The 22572-nt window shown below is 44.8% G+C and overlaps 1 protein-coding gene across 1 annotated transcript in view; it reads left to right on the forward strand.

The window, feature by feature from the left end:
* kcnj13 (potassium inwardly rectifying channel subfamily J member 13) overlaps positions 1–22572 on the forward strand; it is a 36731-nt gene extending 14159 nt beyond the window's left edge. The window contains exons 3-4 of the mRNA XM_076281796.1: positions 776–921; positions 22004–22572. Coding sequence (XP_076137911.1) covers positions 776–921; positions 22004–22572 — 715 coding nt within the window. The remainder of the gene's footprint in view (positions 1–775; positions 922–22003) is intronic.

Here is a 22572-nt window from a genome sequence, read left to right on the forward strand (position 1 = left end):
GTCCCTCCACACACACACACACTCTTCACACACACACTCTCCACACACACACACTCTCCACACACACACACTCCACACACACACACTCTCCACACACACACACTCTCCACACACACACACTCTCCACACACACTCTCCACACACACACACTCTCCACACACACACACTCTCCACACACACACACTCTCCAGACACACACACTCTCCACACACACACTCTCCACACACACACACACTCTCCACACACACACACTCTCCACACACACTCCACACACACTCTCCACACACACACACTCTCCACACACACACACTCTCCACACACACACACTCCACACACACACACTCTCCACACACACACACTCCACACACACACACACTCCACACACACACTCTCCACACACACACACACTCCACACACACACTCCACACACACACTCTCCACACACACACACTCCACACACACACTCTCCACACACACACACTCTCCACACACACACTCACCCAGTGCCCTGTGTCCCTCCACACACACACACACTCTTCACACACACACTCTCCACACACACACACTCTCCACACACACACTCTCCACACACACACACTCTCCACACACACACACTCTCCACACACACACACACTCTCCACACACACACACTCTCCACACACACTCTCCACACACACACACTCTCTCCACACACACACTCTCCACACACACACACTCTCCAGACACACACACTCTCCACACACACACTCACCCAGTGCCCTGTGTCCCTCCACAGCTTCAGTGGGGCCTTCTCGTTTGCCGTGGAGACACATCTGACCATCGGCTACGGAACCGTGTACCCCAACCCCAACTGCCAACACACCGTCCTGCTGCTCACCGTGCAAATGCTGGTAGCTCTGGTGACTGATGCTATCACCATAGGTACACACACACACACACACCACACACACACACCATACACACACACCATACACACACACACACACCATACACCACACACACCATACACACACACACACACCATATATACACACACACACACCATACACACACGCACACACCATACACACACACCATACACACACACACACACCATACACACACACACACCACACACCATACACACACACCATACACACACACCATACACACACACACACACCATACACACACACACACCATACACACAAACACACACCATACACACACACACACCACACACCACACACACACACACACCATACACACACACACACCATACACACACACACCACACACACACACACCATACACACACACACACACCATACACACCACACACACACACACCATACACACACACACACACACACACACCATACACACACACCATACACACACACACACCATACACACACACACCATACACACACACCACACACACACACACCATACACACACACCACACACACCATACACACACACCGTGCAGATGCTGGTGCAGAGTTTCCGCTAGAAAAAAATGGTGCCGGTCAAAGTGACCGGCAGAGGTTTCGTTTTCCGGACATTTTGATGATATGCCGGTCAAATATCCTATTATCGCTTCTTAATTTAGTCAAATTGAGGAAAACTGGAGACAGGCTATGTAGCTTAAAGAATGACATAATCAAGCTGTATAGAATGCAACATGTTCATTAGCCTAACTTAAACATGCCTAACAAGATCTAGCCAGTAGCCTATCTTTTCATGGACAGCAAGAGTCCGCTTCGTTCGTTGTTTTAAAAAGGCTACGTTGTTTGTTGCTGCTACCCACGTTATCTCCAGTGGTGACTGTTTATCTTACACAGATGCGCACACACAAGAATGAGCGCTCACACCACTACCCCCTAATGCATACATGGGCAACATATGGCCCGCGGGCCACATCCGGCCCGTGGGCTTTCCCTGACCGGCCCGCGTAAGGTCCGTGAAAGAACAAATAGTCAAGAGCCTAGCATAGAGATAATGCACGCAAATCAATATCGTTGCTTTTATTTTGAAAGCGACTGCTATTTGTACGCCCATACATTTGTGCGTGGATGCATACGATGTAAACACCCTCACTGAATTGTGCTGGTGAATAGAATTTATGCTTCTGCGTCGACACAATGCATTTGCCTTTAAGTCGGCGTAAACCTTTCAAAGTTTTGTGTCTTATGTCTGCGTGTTAATTTCAAAACGTTACTGGCAGATAGATAGTGTACATTCGGATAACCCCGTCATTGTAACCAAAATATGTCTGAGTTTATTTGCAAAGCTTATGTTAGCGAACTAGTATGATGCTACTACCCACAGGTTGCTTGAAGCAGCACACAGGGCGAGTTGACCAATCACAGTTTTCTGCATAAAGTTAAAGCAAAAACATAGCCTACATTTTTAAAATAGTTTTCTTTGTGCATGTTGATTAACTAATGACCGCCTACTATTGTCTGCTCCACATTTTCATAGTCCAATTCTGCATAGAGTTAATTTAATGATCGTAATGATTTAATGATGAAATATTGCTGAGTGTTGATGAAATGGTGGTACAGGCCTATGGTTGTACTGACTCCTTCACATTTTCATGGCCTAGCCTAATTATATAGATATTGTAGTACTTTTTTATATCAGTCTTTGAAAACTGAAAAAAAAAATGTAAATGTCAAAAAATCTTTTTCGAGAATGAGGATCAAATACTGGACATAGATTAAATAGCCTATTGCTGTTTTTCCTTTGTCTCCCTCACATTTTCATCTGTTCTTACGAGTAGTAAACAAAACCATATGATTTACTTAATGTTATACAAGAACAGAATAGAATTGGACAGAATTGAGTTCAGACTTGAGTTCGGTATTTTGGGTCCGGCCCTCCTCAACAGTCCCAGTTTGTCATGTGGCCCCTTGGGGAAATTAGTTGCCCACCCCTGCCCTAATGCTATGCCTCTTTATTTGATACCAATAAATTAAATGTTTCCTATTCTGGGAAATGTTTCGTTTCTTTTTCTTTCGGCTGCGGTTCAATGATACCGTTTAATTGTGCCAGAAATTATCCGCGGACCAGTAATCTCCTCGTCGAGGAGGCCCTAACCCTGCAGATCATAGACAGAGAACGCATAGGCCTACTGTATGCTTTGGGTAAAGAACACTTTGCATGTCCAGTGTAGGCTACGGAGAATGACAGTGTCTTGGAGCGGCCGCATCCCCCGCAACTCCACTTCCAATGCTCCAATGTCACTGATTCCGACAGTGTTAGGGCCAATTTAAGCTTAAGTTTATTTTATTGAAATTTACCTCCCCCTGCTGGCACTTTTACTTGCTTTATGACACCACCAGGAACTCCTATATATGGACACAGGAAGTGAGGCCTGGCAGGTGAACGCATTAGTGAAGAAGCGCTAGACACAGTTGGGAGCGATATAGTTTTTTGACCACGACCACGAACATAGACTAAGAACTCATGAACTACAGTAACCACATACAAAACAACATTGAAGCTTTTCGTTTACATTTACATTGATACACGCATACATCTTTGGATTATTTAGGTTGTATTTAGAAGGATAGAAGATCCTATTTTTGTTGGAATTAGAATCTTTAAGTTTGTTTGAACGTGCGTCCGAAATCCCCCCGGCCTGGCTCGCGCGGCGGCTTGATAAAGAAGGTGAGACAAGTTGCCAAAATAGACAGATACGCCCGACACTTCTGCTTTTTATCTGGTGGTGGAGTTGACCGGACATCTGAGGCTTCAGACGTTACCAATTTATCATCATCCATCGCGTCTTTTAAAAAAAGTTAAAAAAACTTTTAAGGCTATCTGCCTGGGCCTGGCCATGTTTGAACCGCCTCACTCATTTGTTCGTTGTTTAACGTTGTTTTAAGCGTGCGCTTCATATTTGAAATGCAACATAGGCTATGCGTGTTGTTTAATAGCTTACTTTTCAAACGGTAGAGCCTGTTCATTTAGCCACAGGACGTATAATATAGGCTTACATATTAAGGCTTATTCTCAAATTCAGATTGCGTTAGGGGACGGGATTATTAGCCAATTTCAATCGGACAATTTGACCGGAGAGATTTAATTTTGTCGGACATTTCATTTTTTTTCGGCCAATGTCCGGTAATTACCGGACAATGAAAACCCTGTGCTGGTGGCTCTGGTGACTGATGCTATCACCATAGGTACACACACACACACCATACACACACACGCACACACACATACACCACACACACACACACACACACACACCATACACACACACACACACACAAATCATGTGCCATAAACAGCGAGACATGGCTGCTAGTTTGAGTGATGTACCAATGAACACCAATAGGCTAATGTGATGTTATGGCAACACATAATAATAGGCTAATGTGATGTTATGGCAACACATAATAATAGGCTATTGTGATGTTATGGCAACACATAATAATAGGCTAATGTGATGTTATGGCAACACATAATAATAGGCTAATGTGATGTTATGGCAACACATAATAATAGGCTAATGTGATGCTAATGTGATGCTATGGTGACACATAATAATAGGCTAATGTGATGCTATGGCAACACATAATAATAGGCTAATGTGATGCTAATGTGATGCTATGGTGACACATAATAATAGGCTAATGTGATGCTAATGTGATGTTATGGCAACACATAATAATAGGCTAATGTGATGCTAATGTGATGTTATGGCAACACATAATAATAGGCTAATGTGATGCTAATGTGATGTTATGGCAACACATAATAATAGGCTAATGTGATGCTAATGTGATGCTTTGGTGACACATAATAATAGGCTAATGTGATGCTAATGTGATGTTATGGCAACACATAATAATAGGCTAATGTGATGCTAATGTGATGCAATGGCAACACATAATAATAGGCTAATGTGATGCTAATGTGATGCTTTGGTGACACATAATAATAGGCTAATGTGATGCTAATGTGATGTTATGGCAACACATAATAATAGGCTAATGTGATGCAATGGCGACACATAATAATAGGCTAATGTGATGCTATGGCAACACATAATAATAGGCTATTGTGATGTTATGGCAACACATAATAATAGGCTAATGTGATGTTATGGCAACACATAATAATAGGCTAATGTGATGTTATGGCAACACATAATAATAGGCTAATGTGATGCAATGGCGACACATAATAATAGGCTAATGTGATGCTAATGTGATGTTATGGCAACACATAATAATAGGCTAATGTGATGCTAATGTGATGCTTTGGTGACACATAATAATAGGCTAATGTGATGCTAATGTGATTTTATGGCAACACATAATAATAGGCTAATGTGATGCTAATGTGATGTTATGGCAACACATAATAATAGGCTAATGTGATGCTAATGTGATGCTATGGTGACACATAATAATAGGCTAATGTGATGTTATGGCAACACATAGTAATAGGCTAATGTGATGCTAATGTGATGCTTTGGTGACACATAATAATAGGCTAATGTGATGCTAATGTGATGTTATGGCGACACATAATAATAGGCTAATGTGATGCTAATGTGATGTTATGGCAACACATAATAATAGGCTAATGTGATGCTATGGCAACACATAATAATAGGCTATTGTGATGTTATGGCAACACATAATAATAGGCTAATGTGATGTTATGGCAACACATAATACTTAGTTGTTTAAGCGCTTATGTGTTATGGTTTATATAATGTTGTTTTATTTTAATTAGGCTGTTAATTAATTTGACATTATTGTTTATTATTGATATTCTCCTTAATGTAGTCTTAGCATGTTATTGTTTTTATATTATTGATTGAATTGACATTATTGTTTTATTATTGCCTTTCCCCTTTTTTACATTGCTTTTTTATTAGGCTATTGATTGAATTGATATTATTGTGTACTACAACTATTCTCCTTACTATATTTGACCTAGATTTTAATCTGTTCCCTGTTCATTTTTAAATATTATTATGTTGTTTTGTATTTATATGTCGCTTTGGACAAAGGCGTCTGCTAAATCCATAACCATAACCATAACCATAACCATAACATAATAATAGGCTAATGTGATGCTAATGTGATGCTATGGCAACACATAATAATAGGCTAATGTGATGCTAATGTGATGTTATGGCAACACATAATAATAGGCTAATGTGATGCTATGGCAACACATAATAATAGGCTAATGTGATGCTAATGTGATGTTATGGCAACACATAATAATAGGCTAATATGATGCTATGGCAACACATAATAATAGGCTAATGTGATGCTAATGTGATGTTATGGCAACACATAATAATAGGCTAATGTGATGCTATGGCAACACATAATAATAGGCTAATGTGATGCTAATGTGATGTTATGGCAACACATAATAATAGGCTAATGTGATGCTAATGTGATGTTATGGCAACACATAATAATAGGCTAATGTGATGCTAATGTGATGCTATGGTGACACATAATAATAGGCTAATGTGATGTTATGGCAACACATAGTAATAGGCTAATGTGATGCTAATGTGATGCTTTGGTGACACATAATAATAGGCTAATGTGATGCTAATGTGATGTTATGGCAACACATAATAATAGGCTAATGTGATGCTATGGCAACACATAATAATAGGCTATTGTGATGTTATGGCAACACATAATAATAGGCTAATGTGATGTTATGGCAACACATAATAATAGGCTAATGTGATGCTAATGTGATGCTATGGCAACACATAATAATAGGCTAATGTGATGCTAATGTGATGTTATGGCAACACATAATAATAGGCTAATGTGATGCTATGGCAACACATAATAATAGGCTAATGTGATGCTAATGTGATGTTATGGCAACACATAATAATAGGCTAATGTGATGCTATGGCAACACATAATAATAGGCTATTGTGATGTTATGGCAACACATAATAATAGGCTAATGTGATGTTATGGTGACACATAATAATAGGCTAATGTGATGCTAATGTGATGTTATGGTGACACATAATAATAGGCTAATGTCAAGTTGATTTGCTCACTTGCATCTCTAAAGTTTGTGCTGTTAACCTACCTAGGCTATGGGATTTAGGTTATTTAGGCCTTACTGTTAGCCTGGTTAACGTCAGACCTCATCTCATTGAGGGTCTAGGAACTAGACATTCATTTTCTTGTATTTGAAACGTGGTTTATTAATGCCCAGAGCCGTTGATTGGGCGATACGAATGTCTATATGCGTCTGTACGTAGCTCGTAACAGCTTCGGTGTGTCGTCATCGTCTTGCTGCCCTCACTCCGTTCTGTGATTGGTTCCTTTGTTGAGGTGAAAATGAAGTCCATAGAATCCAGGCTGCCTAGCAGCGTGAATAAAATTGTGCGTAAGGCAGCATGGGAAAACCCAGGCTACCTTACTGTTGGGTTTAATGTCATTTCAGAAATAGGCTATACGCAACCTTGGCAAACTTTTACTTCTTGAGAGTTCCTTGCTAACTATCCTGTTATCTCAGGTCATGTCTGTCATTTGTGTAGTGCTAACTAAAATAATAAATTAACCTATGATCCCAGATTTTTTTGCACATTTATTTTTATCTAATCCTTATCCACTATTTTTCACTAGCCTAAAACCATGAGACTGAAGGCTAATTACTAGCCTGAAAAATCATTCACCAAGTGAATAGAGTGGTGACTCATGATTGGGATTTGTTTCCAACACTTGTATTGCGACGGGCACTAACTTGAATCATTTGTCCAGCCTTACCAATCACATTGATCAGAGATTCCTAGTACAGTGGGTCCCCGTTAAGTTTGGACGGGTTCCTTCATGAATCACGCACCCCATTTTCTCAGCAGAAATGGCACAAACTGCAGTTGACACAAACAACCACAAGGTGTCACTTGGGTGCCACTACTATTTTTGATGCGACAGACTTACTGCTTCCATGACGCAGCGGGGGCACGGGAACTTAAATTGATCACGGTAGTTTAAGCTTACACTTGACAAAACATTCTAATATGAAAATGTAGATGCAATTGTTGTAAAATGGTGCAGCTCCTTTAAGAAAGCACCGTGTGCAGGGATGGAGAGAGAGAAAGCGAGAGGGGATATGTGTGTTAGAACTTAGCGTGTGGAAAAAGTACGTGCTGTTGAGACTGGAGCGAGTCATATTCAAAATAATGCAAAAAAAGCAATTATCCTCATTCATTGCAACCAAAGCATGCCTGCTTGCCGACGTTCAAACGAAAAATATATCAAAGCACCTTTTGCGTTTGAATGTAGCACGAAAAAATGTTTAAACAGCTGGACAAATGATTTAGCTAATTGATTATATAACCTGTACACCAGCAATTGTTGAACATTTACCTGTACAAGTACATTGACAGTAGCCCAGCCTAACAGCATGTTGTAGGCCTACTGTAGAAATTTCACTTAAATTTCACACAAATGTTCACTTAAAGTGTTCGCCTTTGTTACACTATTTGGTTTCGTGATGTAGCCTATGATAAACACCATATGGCCAAATATGTGACTCAGCTAATGTTATAGGCTATACAATTGAATTTCCCCTCTTAAAGGCAAGCTGGTGTAGCTTATTAGACTAGGCTACTATTAAAATACACCGACGGTAGCCTTGGCTATGTGTAAAGTAAGCTATCGCATGATTTCATGCACGTAAGTGAAAAGGGCCTTGCATCTGTCAAGTTCGCACAGGCGACGGCCCTGCAGCTCCTCCTAAGACAGCGAGGAAAAAGTTAAAATACGCGATAAACCCGGGAAAAGTTGACAGGTTTGTTTCGGTCCCGGTGATTATTTGTGAAATTGTGCAAACGACAGCCTTTTCAAGGCATTTCAAGGAAGGAGTCGTAGCAAGCTCCCAAATTGACCCAGTAGCCTAAGGCATCAATAAATTGTTGGGACTGGGGAGGGTCATGCGTTTTTTCTCAATCACTTTGGAGGGTCATAGAAAAAATTCTTGCTGGCGAGGGAGGGTCACGTCTTTTTTGACTAACGCTCCCAAAACTCCTCCGGTAGCCCCTTAATTAAATAAATAACGAACAGTCCCTAATTGAGCCTAGGCCTACACCAGCAATTGTTGAACATTGACCTGTACAGGACATTGACAGTAGCCCAGCCTAACAAGCAAATGTTGCAAAATACATCAAAAGACGCAATTAATCAGAAATAAATAATGTAATCTTCATCGCTTTATTTAACAAACTTTATTTAACGTCGCTAGCTATTTAAAACAGTCGGGGCTAGAGCCCAGAAGTTAGAGACCTTTTTGGTCGGGGGGTTCCGGGGTTTCTCTCCCGAGAGATTTTGAAAATCGGGCTGATGAACATGCAATTTTAACCTACTTTGAGAATGAAAAGGAAGGCCAATTGTAGTGACTCACGTCACGGCATTCTGAATATTTTGATGTTTAAAGACCGTGTAAGGAGAACGTCTCTTCTGCCAAAGTGCACCACATACAACACCCAAAATATGACATTAAAATAGCCTGTAGAATAAACATCGTCATGCACCTCTGTCAAGTGCACAGGTGTGAGCGTTCGTCTCGGGATAAACATTTGGACGTCATCCCCTTCAATTAATGGGCTATGGGTGCCTTGAAAGCAATGCATTTGGGTTGTGTATCACGAACTTTTGCCCAAAAAAAAAATCCATTCTGTCAAAATCAAGCCCAACATGCATTGCTTGGAAGCCCCCTCAAACGAGGTCAGGTTTACTATATTTACTGCGCATGTGATTCAATAGTAAATCACGATATATTGAAACTGAGCTGATCGAAATGTCCTCCTGGGTTGCGGGAGATGATGACACACTGTTAGTTTCCACTTCTTGTCCCTGCTCTGCCCTTTTTTTCTCTAAAGAAACTTCTAATATTCATTTGTCCTTCTGTACACTTATTTCGCTAAGGCTAGTTAGTAGAAGCACGAAACAGCAATGCGTAATAGCGTAGAGGAGAATTGAAATTGCAACATTTTGCAACAAATGATTCTAAACCTGCCCAGGTCACGTCAGATTTTCTTGCGCTGCTGTTAATGCACACAATGGACACAAAACACAAAAGTCTCTTCTACGGGGCTGTTTATTTCATTCACCATTAGAGTTGTTGTTGTTGTTGTTGTTGTTGACGGCCCATAGATCCGGGGCTATCTATCCCCAGAGGATCCGCTATAGCCCCGAATGCCCAGGTTTAACGACGCCACTGCCCTTCTTTCACAAGCAGTGGGGGAGCGCGGGGCACAAAGTAACACTTTTATGATTTCATTGCTGAGTAAGATATGGCGAGTCAGTGTCATTTATTTGTCCATGTTAGCCTACAGACCAGTTTCCATAGTGCACCTTATCAACAGTTTGAATGTCGTGTGTGTTTCTCCTCATCGACAAATACCGTTCAGCACAATGATTCATGCCCAATTAATTTCCCCTGTTAAAGTGTTCGCCTTTGTTACACTATTTGGTTTCGTGGTGTAGCCTATGATAAACACCATATGGCCAAATATGTGACTCAGCTAATGTTATAGGCTATACAATTTCCCCTCTTAAAGACAAGCTGGTGTAGCTTATTAGACTAGGCTACTATTAAAATGCACCGACGGTAGCCTTGGCTATGTGTAAAGTAAGCTATCGCATGATGTCATGCATGTAACTCCATGCAGCTGTCAAGTTCGCACAGGGTCTCGCACCCCCTTGCGACGGCCCTGCAGCTCCTCCTAAGACAGCGAGGAAAAAGTTAAAATACGCGATAAACCCGGGAAAAGTTGACAGGTTTGTTTCGGTCCCGGTGATTATTTGTGAAATTGTGCAAACGACAGCCTTTTCAAGGCATTTCAAGGAAGGAGTCGTAGCATGCAAGCTCCCAAATTGACCCAGTAGCCTACAGAAGGCATCAATAGCCTAAATTGTTGGGACTGGGGAGGTTCATGCGTTTTTTCTCAATCACTTTGGAGGGTCATAGAAAAAATTCTTGCTGGCGAGGGAGGGTCACGTCTTTTTTGACTAACGCTCCCAAAACTCCTCCGGTAGCCCCTTAAATAAATAATGAACAGTCCCTAATTGATTATAGCCTGTAGGCCTACACCAGCAATTGTTGAACATTTACCTGTACAGGACAGTAGCCCAGCCTAACAAGCAGATGTTGCAAAAGACATCAAAAGACGCAATTAATCAGAAATAAATAATGTAATCTGCATCGCTTTATTGAACAAACTGCAAGCAACAGCCCCCCTCCCCCACCCCCTTCTTTCACAAGCAGTGGGGAGCGCGGGGCACAAAGTAACACTTTTTGGTAGACAACATTATTAAACTTTGACTAACGTTTCGATGTGTCGATGTTTTTGACTAACGAACATCGAAATGTTAGTCAAAGTTTAATAATGTTCTGCACCTTTTACTAAAGAATAAAGAAAATTAAGAAGACATCTGAGCTGCACCGGCGTCTCTCCTTCTCTCACACTTTTTGGCTTTGGCTAAATATTTCTAAAATCATGAGTTTCACTAGTCATGTGTTTTAACAAGCAACACTTGTTATTGAACTAATAACAGACGTGTGTCGAAAATTGACTTTATTTTCCATACGGAGAAATAACATATGCAGAGTCTAACCAAGGTCAATCTTGCCAAAAAAGCCCTCAAACCTGAAAACACATGAGGCAAAAGTGCAAAACATCACAAAACTAACTAAACTAACACGCGCATATTTTTGTATTGCAATCATTGTAGCCAGTTGTAACAGCGCGTAACAGTCGTTTTACTCCCCGGATGCGCTCATTATAAAGAACGTTTAACGTGTCCCAAAAAACAGCTATCAATTAATCACCAAACGTCTTATAAACAAGTATTGCCAGGAGCAACACCTTGCAAAAAATTATAACAATAGGCCTAGGCCTTTATATGGCTCTGCTCCTGCCTAGATTCGAACTCAGAACTGCCTGAAAGTTGCAGACCTGTTCTGGAAATACGTGCATTAACCCACTCGACCGTCAGACAACACTATCTGCTTCGAGTAGGCCTATTGGGTAGGACTGTAGCCTACACTGGTTGCTGTGGCACAGTCTTGAGTCACCGAATTCGTTTTTCTTTGTCATATGAATGCTGTCATTTTGTTAACATTACTGTTAAGGAGATGCTGTAGGCAAAGTCTATATTTCAACCTCGTTAGTGTAGTAAAAAAAATCATGACTACCGACAAAGTAGCCTACTGCCAGCTGACGAAGCTCTCATTTTAAAACATTACTGAGAGACAGACACTGTACAATCAAGAAATCTTGCCACTGAATCCAAAACTATGTTTAACATTATGTACAAAGCTTAGGCTACAGTGGACTAGCATGTTGCAGGGGCTGCTAAAAACACAGAGAAACGCACTGAAAACTCGGCCAATCACAGCCCTTGCTGTCGAATGCGCCGTCTGGTTCGACCGTAAAATGCCACAGCGGACTATGCTGCCCCCAAGCGGCTGCAGTTGTACTTACATTTCACCATTCACCATGATCGTGAATGAAGTGTCAATTTTTAACTGGGACCCACTGTATTACTTTCTATTTCGCCTAAACAAGGGGTGTCAAACCCGGAGCCAGATCAGGCCCGCCAGCAGGTTTCATACGGCCCCCCAGATGTTCTGGGTAGGAAGGGGAAATTAGAAAAAAAGATAGTCTTCAACAATGTGTAATAAGCAATATCTCTATGATACATTGATTAAACCTAGCACTGGGCAATTCCATGGAAAATTAAGTTTTTTGTAACATCCATAACGCCAATAAAATGTGATGGTATGTTATGATGTGAATGATTACATAAAATTTGAGCATTTGCTATATTTGGCTGAAGAATGTACATGAGAAAAAATGCACAAAAAATTAATGTTATCATTCATATTATACAAATGGCAAGGCATTTCACTGACGTTATGGATGTGACAAAAAGTAAATTTTCCGTGGAATTGCCCCCATACAAACCATCCTCAGGAAGGAAGAGGCTGAAAGAACTGACATGGAAGTAGGTTCTTTCCAGAGAGAAATAGCATTATATAAGACATGTTTGCTTATAAGTAGGTAAAGGAGTATATCAAACAACACTCATACCCATGCAGAAAAATTATAATGACCATGACAATTACGGCCCTCACAAGGTCTCATTTCAACAAATGCGGCCCACTACCTGATATGAGTGTGACAGCCCTGGCTTAAACTTTACAAAATAACAATAAACAGCATCAACAGTCAGGAAACAATGTATGTGGGTCTGCCTTTACTTTTCTGTATTTTCCAACTGCATTTTTGACGTTTGCAGGTGTTCTTCTCCCACACCAACAAATTATATTATGCATGTTTGATTAATTTGCCAAAATAAACAACAGAGTAGTCACCATTAAACAAATCATAAAAAGAAAAGTCTACTATTTAGCTTGCAATCGCTGTCATTGGAAACATTTTAAATACCCTTCCTAAATGCCCTTCCTAAATACTCTTCCTAAATGTCCTCTTAACACCATTACGGTGTTCAAAGAGCTCATAATTGTCAAATGACCCATACTTCATTTAGGCTACTTTACATAGTGACAATAAAACAATGTTTACATTTAAATACATAGTGAGCTGCCTTATTTAGTACAGATTTGAAATCCTCCATATATTTTCTGAGCACGCAGAGGATACACACATGGATCCCACCTTGACACTTGAAACAGCCGAGATCTCCCTGACCTGAGCCTGAAAGATCTAGGTGGGCGGAGCCAGGCTACTCAGTTACGATTAATAAGTGTAATAGTTTAAAAATCAATTTAGATTAATAAGTGTAATAGTTTAAAAATCAATTGCGATTAATACGTTTAAAACATTAATTTTGATTAATATGTGTGTCACAGACTGAGCTGTGACACACACGCGCACGTAGCGCGCAGGCGGCCATTTGCATCTTTAAATCACTGCTGTCCTGTCCTGACGCTACTCATTCTCATTACCGTATGTTTATGTTTATCTTCTTCACATTGTCATTAATCACCATTTACCATAGATTACCTACACAGGGCCGAACTTAGTTTTTAGAGTGCAGGGAAAGGCCTACCAGCACTTCTAGATGGCTATAGTTTGTGCAGCTCACTGATTCAAACATTCACGTAAAATATATTGTCATTCTCATTTCTCATCTGTATATTCTTCGTCTAGTATCAACAAGTAAAATCATGCACACTGGCTGTTAAAACGATGGTTACGTATGTAACCGCGGTTCTATGAATTTCGGATGACCGCCAGAGGCACCTGGATGTCCATCACATACGCATGTAGGTCGAGTGTTTGTACCAACAAAGTCACCTGTGACCGGGGTGACGTATGACGCGACGTCATGCACTTAAGGTGCTTTCACCCCGTAAGTGACCTCTTGGCAATCTTCTCGTCCCCCCTCCGAGTGACTGCCAAGCTCTGGCGGTCATCCGAAATTCATAGAACCGCGGTTCCATATGTAACCATCATTCTATTTTATTTCTTCTGACCGCCAGAGGCGGTGCTTTCAGCACCTGGATGACACATACCAACAAGGTCACGAGGAGGAGAACTTACCTTTTTGACCAACTAATGGCTTAAGAGAGTAGCGGTGACTAGCGGGTTACTTGCAGCCACGTTAACTCTGTAGAATCTAGCGAATGTGCAAGATGATGCCCATGATGCCGCCGCACAAATGTCGGACAGTGGCACCCCCTTCAGGGCCGCCCATGATGTCGCCACACTCCGGGTTGAGTAGCCGCGGACGGAGGCTGGGATTGGTAGGCCCCCGCTGTCATAGGCCTTGTAGACAACCTCGACAATCCACCTGGACAGTCGTTGTTTTGACAATGCCTGGCCCCGCCTTGGCCCTGAATGGCAGACAAAAAGTGAGTCCGACCGCTGGAATCCAGTGGTTGACTGAATATATGCCCTTAGAGCCTGGACTGGGCACAGCAAGGCTGTGTTTCCCTGCTGTCCATCCTCCCCAGTTGGAGGATCAAACGCGGCTAAATGGAGGGGCTGATTTACAAACGAAGAGGAGAAAGTCTTCGGTAAAAAAGATGGGTTAGGCCACAATGTGACCCCGTTTCTCCCGGGGCCCATTGGAGGCACTCACGGCTGATTGACAGAGCGTGTAACTCCCCCACCCTCTTTTTTTTTTAAAGTATATTTTTTTGGCCTTTTTATGCCTTTAATGATAGTGACAGTGGAGAGTGACAGGAAGCGAATGGGAGAGAGAGCAGGGATGGGATCCGGAAAGGACCACGGGGCGGGAATCGAACCCGGGTCGCCGGCGTACGGTGCAGGTGCCCCAGCCAGTTGCGCCACAGCTGGGGCCTCCCCCACCCTCTTTGCTGATGCCATGGCCAACAGAAAGGCAGTCTTCAACGACACCCATTTATCCTCTGTGTTCTCAAGAGGTTCAAATGGGTGCCTCCAACACCAATGGTAGGTCCCAGGAAGGTGTCTGGCTCCGCTGTGGCGGCCTGAGTCGCTGTGTCCCCCTCAGGAAACGAGTCACCAGTGTGTGGGAGCCCACGGTGACGCCATCCACCTTGTTGTGGCTGGCAGATATTGCCGCGGCATAAACCCGGATGGTGGCTGCAGCCAGGCCCCCGTCGAAACGAGACTGCAAGAATCCGAGAATTGTCGGTACTGGACAACTGGTTGGCTCCTCCCCGCGGGCCCGGCACCAGTCCACGAAGAGCTTCCACCTGTTCGCGTAGAGCGCATTAGTGGAAGCCGCCCGCGAGTTGTTGATGGTATAAACAACTGCTGGGTCGCAAGCACCTAGCAGAGGCTCAGGCCCCTCAGTGGCCATACCCATAACTGTAGGCGCGCTGGATTCGGGTGCCAGATCTGTCCCCCCAGTTGTAAGAGGAGGTCCGCACGAACGGGGAGGCGCCAAGGGCGTCCGACCAACAGCCCGTGCAACACTGGGAACCACAGCCTCCCGGGCCATCTGGGGGCTATCAGCAGCACCGCGTGGCCCTCCTGGGAGATCCTGTGGAGAATGGCACGGATCAGTGGAAGGGGGGGAAATGCGTACAAAAGCTGCTGGGGCCACTCGTGTGCCAGCGCATCCTGGCCTAAGGGGCTCGTTGCCTCTTCCAGGGAAAACCATAGGGGGCAGTGTGTAGAGCCTTGGGAGGCGAAAAGATCCAGCTCTGCCGTACCGCTGCCAGATGGCCTGCACCACCTCTGGGTGTAGCCTCCACTCCCCAGGATGAGGGCTCTGTCGGGACAAGAAGTCTGCTGCTGTGTTCCGAATGCCCGCTATGTGCATTGCCCTCAGGCTCAGCAAGCGGGGGTAGGCCCAGGACAGCAACTGGCGAACTAGGCTCAGGGATGACTGAGACCTCATACTCCCCTGGTAGTTTATGAGGTAAACCACTGCTGTGTTGTCGGTCCTCACAAGCACATGCCTCCCCGACAGCACAGGAAAGAAGTGCCTGAGGGCAAGGAGAACCGCCTGAAGCTCCAACACATTTATGTGTTGGGGGTCCCACTGCCAAACAGCACCCCAACCTGTCAAAGAAGCGTCGGTCGTTACGACCTCCCTGCGGGAGGGTATGGCACCAAGGGGAACCCCCTGAGTCAAGTATGCCCGGCTGTTCCATGGTCGCATGCACTGAATACACCTGGCAGTGACTCTCACCAGCTTGTGCCTGTCGGCTCTTGGATTCAACCCCAGTCTGTTGATCCACATCTGGAGCAACGAGAGGAGGCCTAGGGGGACAACGGCAGCAGCTGCCGTGAGCGTGCCCAGTAGTACCTGGAAGGAACTGAAGGTTTGCACTTGGCCTCTCCTGAACTGTCCTACCCGACTGAGGATGTCGTTCACCCATTGGGGAGATGGGTTCGCCTGTCTCCTGCGAGAATCCAAATGGATACCAATGAACACTAGACGCTGACTGGGCGTCAACGTACTCTTCTCGAGATTTATCTTGAGTCCTAACCTGCCTGAGTGAGATATCAACAGAGCTAGATCTCTGAGCGAATCTGACTCTGTCTGAGACACTACCAACCAATCGTCCAGGTACGAGAGGATGAGCATACCTGTTTTCTGTAGTGGTGCCAGTGCTGCTGCCACGAATCTGGTGAAAATCCGAGGGGCCAGTGATATTCCAAAGGGGAGGACCCTGAACTGGTAGGCCCTTCCCTCGAACGCAAAGCGCAGGAACTGCTGGTGATGTGGTGCAATTGGTATGTGAAAATAGGCATCCTTGAGATCTATTTTCGTGAACCAGACGTCTTTCCCGATGGTCTGGAGGACGTCTGCTGTGCGCAACATATGAAATGTTAAGGTTTTCAGGTAGTTGTTTAATGACCTGAGATCCAATATGGGGCGAAGACCACCCCCTTTTTTTGGGATTATGAAATACGTGGAGTAGAAGCCACTGTTCAGTGAACATGGCTCTACGGGCTCTATTGCTCCTTTGTCTAGAAGGGCCCTGACCTCCTGACGCAGGGCCAGTGCCTTGGCCTCGTCCCTTACCGTTGTCATCTTGACCCCTGTGAACCTTGGCAGTCGGCGTTTGAACTGAATGCTGTAGCCCTCTGATAGGGTGTCCAGCACCCAGGGGTCTGATGTTAGCGCTTCCCAGCTCAACAGCTGTTGGCTGGTGAAGCGACCGACCGCCGGGACTGAGCCGTCACTGCCTGCCCGCTCGGCCCCTCCGGCTCCTGGAGGCCATATGTTGTGTCCTGCTGTGCCGGACGAGTGGTCTGTCTAGTGACGGGCCTGCGAAATCCCCCTGGTGGAGGTGGCCTTGACTGAGACTTGACTTCACTTGGGCCCTGTCAGTCCCTGAGTAGGGTCTCTGCCGGTGAACAGGTGTGTGGTGTAAACTGGCAAATTGTTGCCTGACCTGTGTCGCCCGCACACTGCGTTCCTGGGCCTGCTGCGCCACAGGTCCGAACAGCTGTCCCGGCAGAGAACGGAGGACCTTCCTGCTAGGCTCAGACAGTGAAGACTGGGCGAGCCATACCTGACGTCGCGCGAGTGTGAGGGAAGACATCACCCGCCCGAGCTCCCTTGACATATAGGCAAATGCCCACAACGAGGCTTCACTGAGGGTTTGCGCTGATGGGTCGACCCCAGGAGACTGGAGGATCTGGGAGAGGGCTAAAACAAGATGGGACATAGAATTTACTATACGTGCCATCCGTGCCGCCGCGTCATAACTCTTCCCGAGCAGGTCGTCCGTCAGGCGACATTGTGGCCATGGGCAGCGCACGTCTGGTCTCAACGCCTCATCAGGCGAGAGGTTCAAGCCTGCCAATGTGGGTTCTATACTAGGCATCTTGTCGAGGCCACAGCTGGATGCGCCCTGCATATTAGCTAGTGCCCTACAATCACTAGGGAGATGGGAAAAACGCCTTGGGTCTGCCCAACATCGCTGTAGCTCTTCCATAAAGGGGGCTGACGGCGGGACACACAATGTAGTTGCAGTTGGGGTCTGCATGAAAAAAGCACTCTGCGCACCAGCCTCCGCGGGTGGTGCATCCACCCCTAGACGTGCCAGTGCTAACTGTATTGCTGGCCTTAGCCCTAGAGCCGGACCAGCAGCCGTGCTACCCAGAGAACCACCATCCTCTAGGGAGTTGGAGTCAGAGCCGTAAGATACCAGCTCTGCCACGTCCTCAGCCCACTCATCCACCGTCCTTAGACTCTCTGAGGCTCTGATGGAAAGCACATCATCCTCAGAGACACTTACTGCTGGGGACAGTACAGGGGGCGGTGGGCCGTGTGTTGAAGCACTTGTAGCGGAACCGCTAGCTGGCCGTACATCAGGACGCTGCAAACCCTCCAGTAGTGCCTTTATCTGAGCAAATTCCTCCGCCAAAAAGTCCACTTTCTGGGCCAAAGGGTCTGACTTAGTGCGCTTAGGAGCACTCCCCGTCTGTAGGTCTAGCACGCTTGCTTGTCTGCGTCTCTGTAATCTAGGGGACTGGCCAGGATCCGGCTGTGCACAGGCCAATGGAGATCCTGCAGCTCCATCTAGGCCGGCCAGTCTGGCGGCGCGGGCAGCTAAACTCAAACAACAGCAGTCTACACAAGCCCTCTCCGTCAGCCCTTGTCTAAGGTGGTCTACACCAAGGCAACGGGGGCAGCGGTCGTGACCGTCATCAGGCTCCAGGGAGGCCGAGCACTCGGCGCACACCATAAACATGCCGTAATTAAGTAAATAAACAAGGTCAACGTTATTGACAACGGGCACTCAGCCCAGTTCAGCTGCGCATAGAGCGAAATGCACTCGTCGCAGCATGAACTACAGTTACAAGCGAAAAAAACACAAACTGAAATTTTAATCAGACAGCCAACAAACGCTGTCTATTATAAAGCTGACTTGAAGAATGAAAGCGAGTAACCGCTATCCACAATCGCTAAGTTATATTTAAATCAACACAAAATACAAGACACCTAGTGTCATTCAAAGCACAGAAGATCAGCAATAATGCTGGGCTAACGTTAGCCAAATTAAATAACTGAACCCCGTCTCGAGTTCAAATACAAGTTCAGATAGTAGCCTGCGAAAATCTGGTCGGAGGCACCTAGGAATGCCGGCGAGGCCACCGATATCCGGCTAAGCCAGCTAACAGTTAACGAGAGGGCAAGTTTCCTTCGACGTCAACCTAGAGCGAAACCACTCGTGGACGCGTCAACAAATTAGAAACCCAAGCACTTACCTGGATGAAATGTACAGCAATCGCAGTCTTAAGAGGGCGAAAACGCAGCTCCAACCCGTAAGGGTTACAAGACTCCTAGCGACTGACTCGAAACACCTACGTCCATACGAGAAGATGACAAGAGGTCACTTCCGGGGTGAAAGCACCTTAAGTGCATGACGTCGCGTCATACGTCACCCCGGTCACAGGTGACTTTGTTGGTACAAACACTCGACCTACATGCGTATGTGATGGACATCCAGGTGCTGAAAGCACCGCCTCTGGTGGTCAGAAGAAATGAAATAGAAACGTAATTTATTGATTAAACATTTGCTATCACAACTCCGTAAGCCATTCACTCACCCGCCGTTAAAAACTAACTTCCGCGTCGCGTGTGGGGAAACATATGGACTGTTCCACTGGGAGGAAATAGAGGGGTTTCCCGGGTTCATTGTGGGGCAGCCCATTGTTATGGGGGTGTTTTGGGGGTAATAAATTAAAGGTATTTTTAGGGGTTTAGTAAGGTGTTTTTGTACATGTCAATTATTGTATGTATTTGTGTATTATGTGTTTTCTTGTTTGATTTGTTATTTGGTAATTACAATGTTGTTATTTAGTTAATTGATTATTTTTGACAGTGGGGTTATCCAGGGGGCGGGGCTACGGATAGCAATGCTCTGTATTAGGCCCCAGAGCCTCAGTATGTCAGTGATGGTGGTGATGGGAACATGTCTGTCAATTGATTGTGGTTGATAGTGGTTCAGGGTCTGAGGACTTAGCCTGGCTACTTATGCCTATTTATTTTCGTTTTGCTACAGTTTTTGTTTTGCGTATTTTTCATGCATGGTTGACATTGTAAATATTTGCACGATTTTAAGAAAAGAGGAAAAAGAAAAAAAAGAAATGAAGCCTTTCGTTGAAATCTGTTTGGTCTCCTCCGTCTTCTCCACTGCTGTGGCTATCCTGCCACAATGTGTAATAGTTTAAAAATCTATTTAGATTAATAAATGTAATAGTTTAAAAAACAATTAAAATGAATATGTGTAATAATTTTCTACTTTTTAAAAAAGTATTCAAATTACTAAATATTTTTAGCTACTCGTAACTACTAACAGATAATAAAATACTATACATTCTTAACAAAATACATACACTTACACTCACTCATACACTTGATATGAAGTTCATAATATATGAGTAAGAGTATATGAGTAATAACCTGACTCCGCTTATCTGGCAACTTTTCATTGAAGAACTTTTGGGAAGGGGCGGAAATACTGGTTAGCTGATTGGATAAACCATCTGTCTATCACCACCTTTGCTGGTTATTGACGGGCCAAATCAACCAATGAGATGAACAAAGTGTTCTTCTAATGCCTTTGTTTAACATACAATTACGTTAGGTAACGTAACTAACGTTAAGATGTTTTAACTTACCATTTGTATGTGACATGAACCTAATCAACAACAATTCCCATCAAGTTTTCATGGTAGGCCCTACACTTCTGAAGAAAGTAGGCTATATTCCTCCATTATGAACTGGAATCGGCCGTGGAGGATGTCTGTGTCGTTCATTCCTCCCAGCTGCATGGCTGAGACTCATAGCTTCACAGTTTACCCAGGAATACTTTCTAATTTGAATAAAACTTGCACGATAGCTATGCTCATCTCATCTGTGGATGCCATCATGTTGTTCGTTGCGTCACACCTCAACCCGCCTCAAAGCCAACGCTGATTGGATGTTCGTTTGGTGAACTGCTCCAAATTCTCTTTAACGAAAAGTTGCCAGACTGATCTGCAAGTGAAACCCTGAAGCTCGCGAGATCAGGATGGTCTCACGAGGCTAGTAGAGTAATGGCGTAGGCATCATTGCGTTTGTGTCAATTTAATCTCAATTTAATTGTACTTATAGAGCGCCAAAACATTACACATGTCTCATGGCGCTTTACAGAGTGTTAGACAATCAGAGAAAGAAAAGAAGTCCCATGGGTAACAGGGGTGAGGAAACACTCCCTAGAATTTGGAGATACATATAGGAAGAAGCCTCGAGCAGATCCACGACTCAAGGGCCTGACCCATCTGCCTAGGGTCAGATACAGGACAGTGAGGTCTGTATACCTGATAGATGAATAAGTTAGTCAGCTGTAGAGAATAGAACATGGTGTTTAATGTCAATAAGTCAATCAAGGTGTTGGGGGCCCAAATCAAATCAATTCTTGACTTGGTATCGAAACAATAATTTTGGTATTGTGATAACAACACACACACACACTCACACACACACACACTCTCTCCTGATGTGCACCACTCCCTCTCCCTGTCCAGGTGCGTTGGTGGCCAAGTTCAGCCGTCCAGGCAAGCGGTGTGAGGAGCTGGTGTTCAGCCGCCAGGCGTGTGTGTGTGAGCTGGACGGCGAGGTGTGTGTGGTGTTCCGTGTGTGTAACACCACGGGCCTCCCGCTGCAGAACGTGTGTGTGAGCGCCGTGCTGCTGGAGCGAGACCAACACACACACGCCGTGCGGCAGACTGAGCTGGACTTCCGGGTGCCGGGCATGGGGTCACGACCTTGCCCCCTCTTCCTGTCACCTCTGACCTTTGGCCATCCCCTGACCCCCAGCAGTCGCCTGGGACAAGCGCTGACCTCCAGCAGCCAATCACAGTTCGAGCTGGTGGTGTTCCTGTCCGCCTCCCAGGAGACAGGCTCCACCCACCAGCGGCGCACGTCCTACCTGCCCACGGAGATCCTGCACGGCCGCCGCTTCGCCACGGAGACCGCTCACCGCTGCCATGACAACCACTGCTTCCAAACACTGCCCTGGACACCAGAGCCCACACTGGCCACTGCAGCAGAGCCGGCTCAGGAACAGCACGAGGTTGCGGGCGAGTGTGTGTGA

The sequence above is a fragment of the Alosa pseudoharengus genome, unplaced genomic scaffold (genome assembly GCF_046254945.1).
Source record: "Alosa pseudoharengus isolate Yale_2024_CS ecotype anadromous, Long Island Sound unplaced genomic scaffold, YU_APseudo_1.1 YU_APseudo_1.1_scf_13, whole genome shotgun sequence".
Classification (NCBI taxonomy): domain Eukaryota; kingdom Metazoa; phylum Chordata; class Actinopteri; order Clupeiformes; family Clupeidae; genus Alosa; species Alosa pseudoharengus.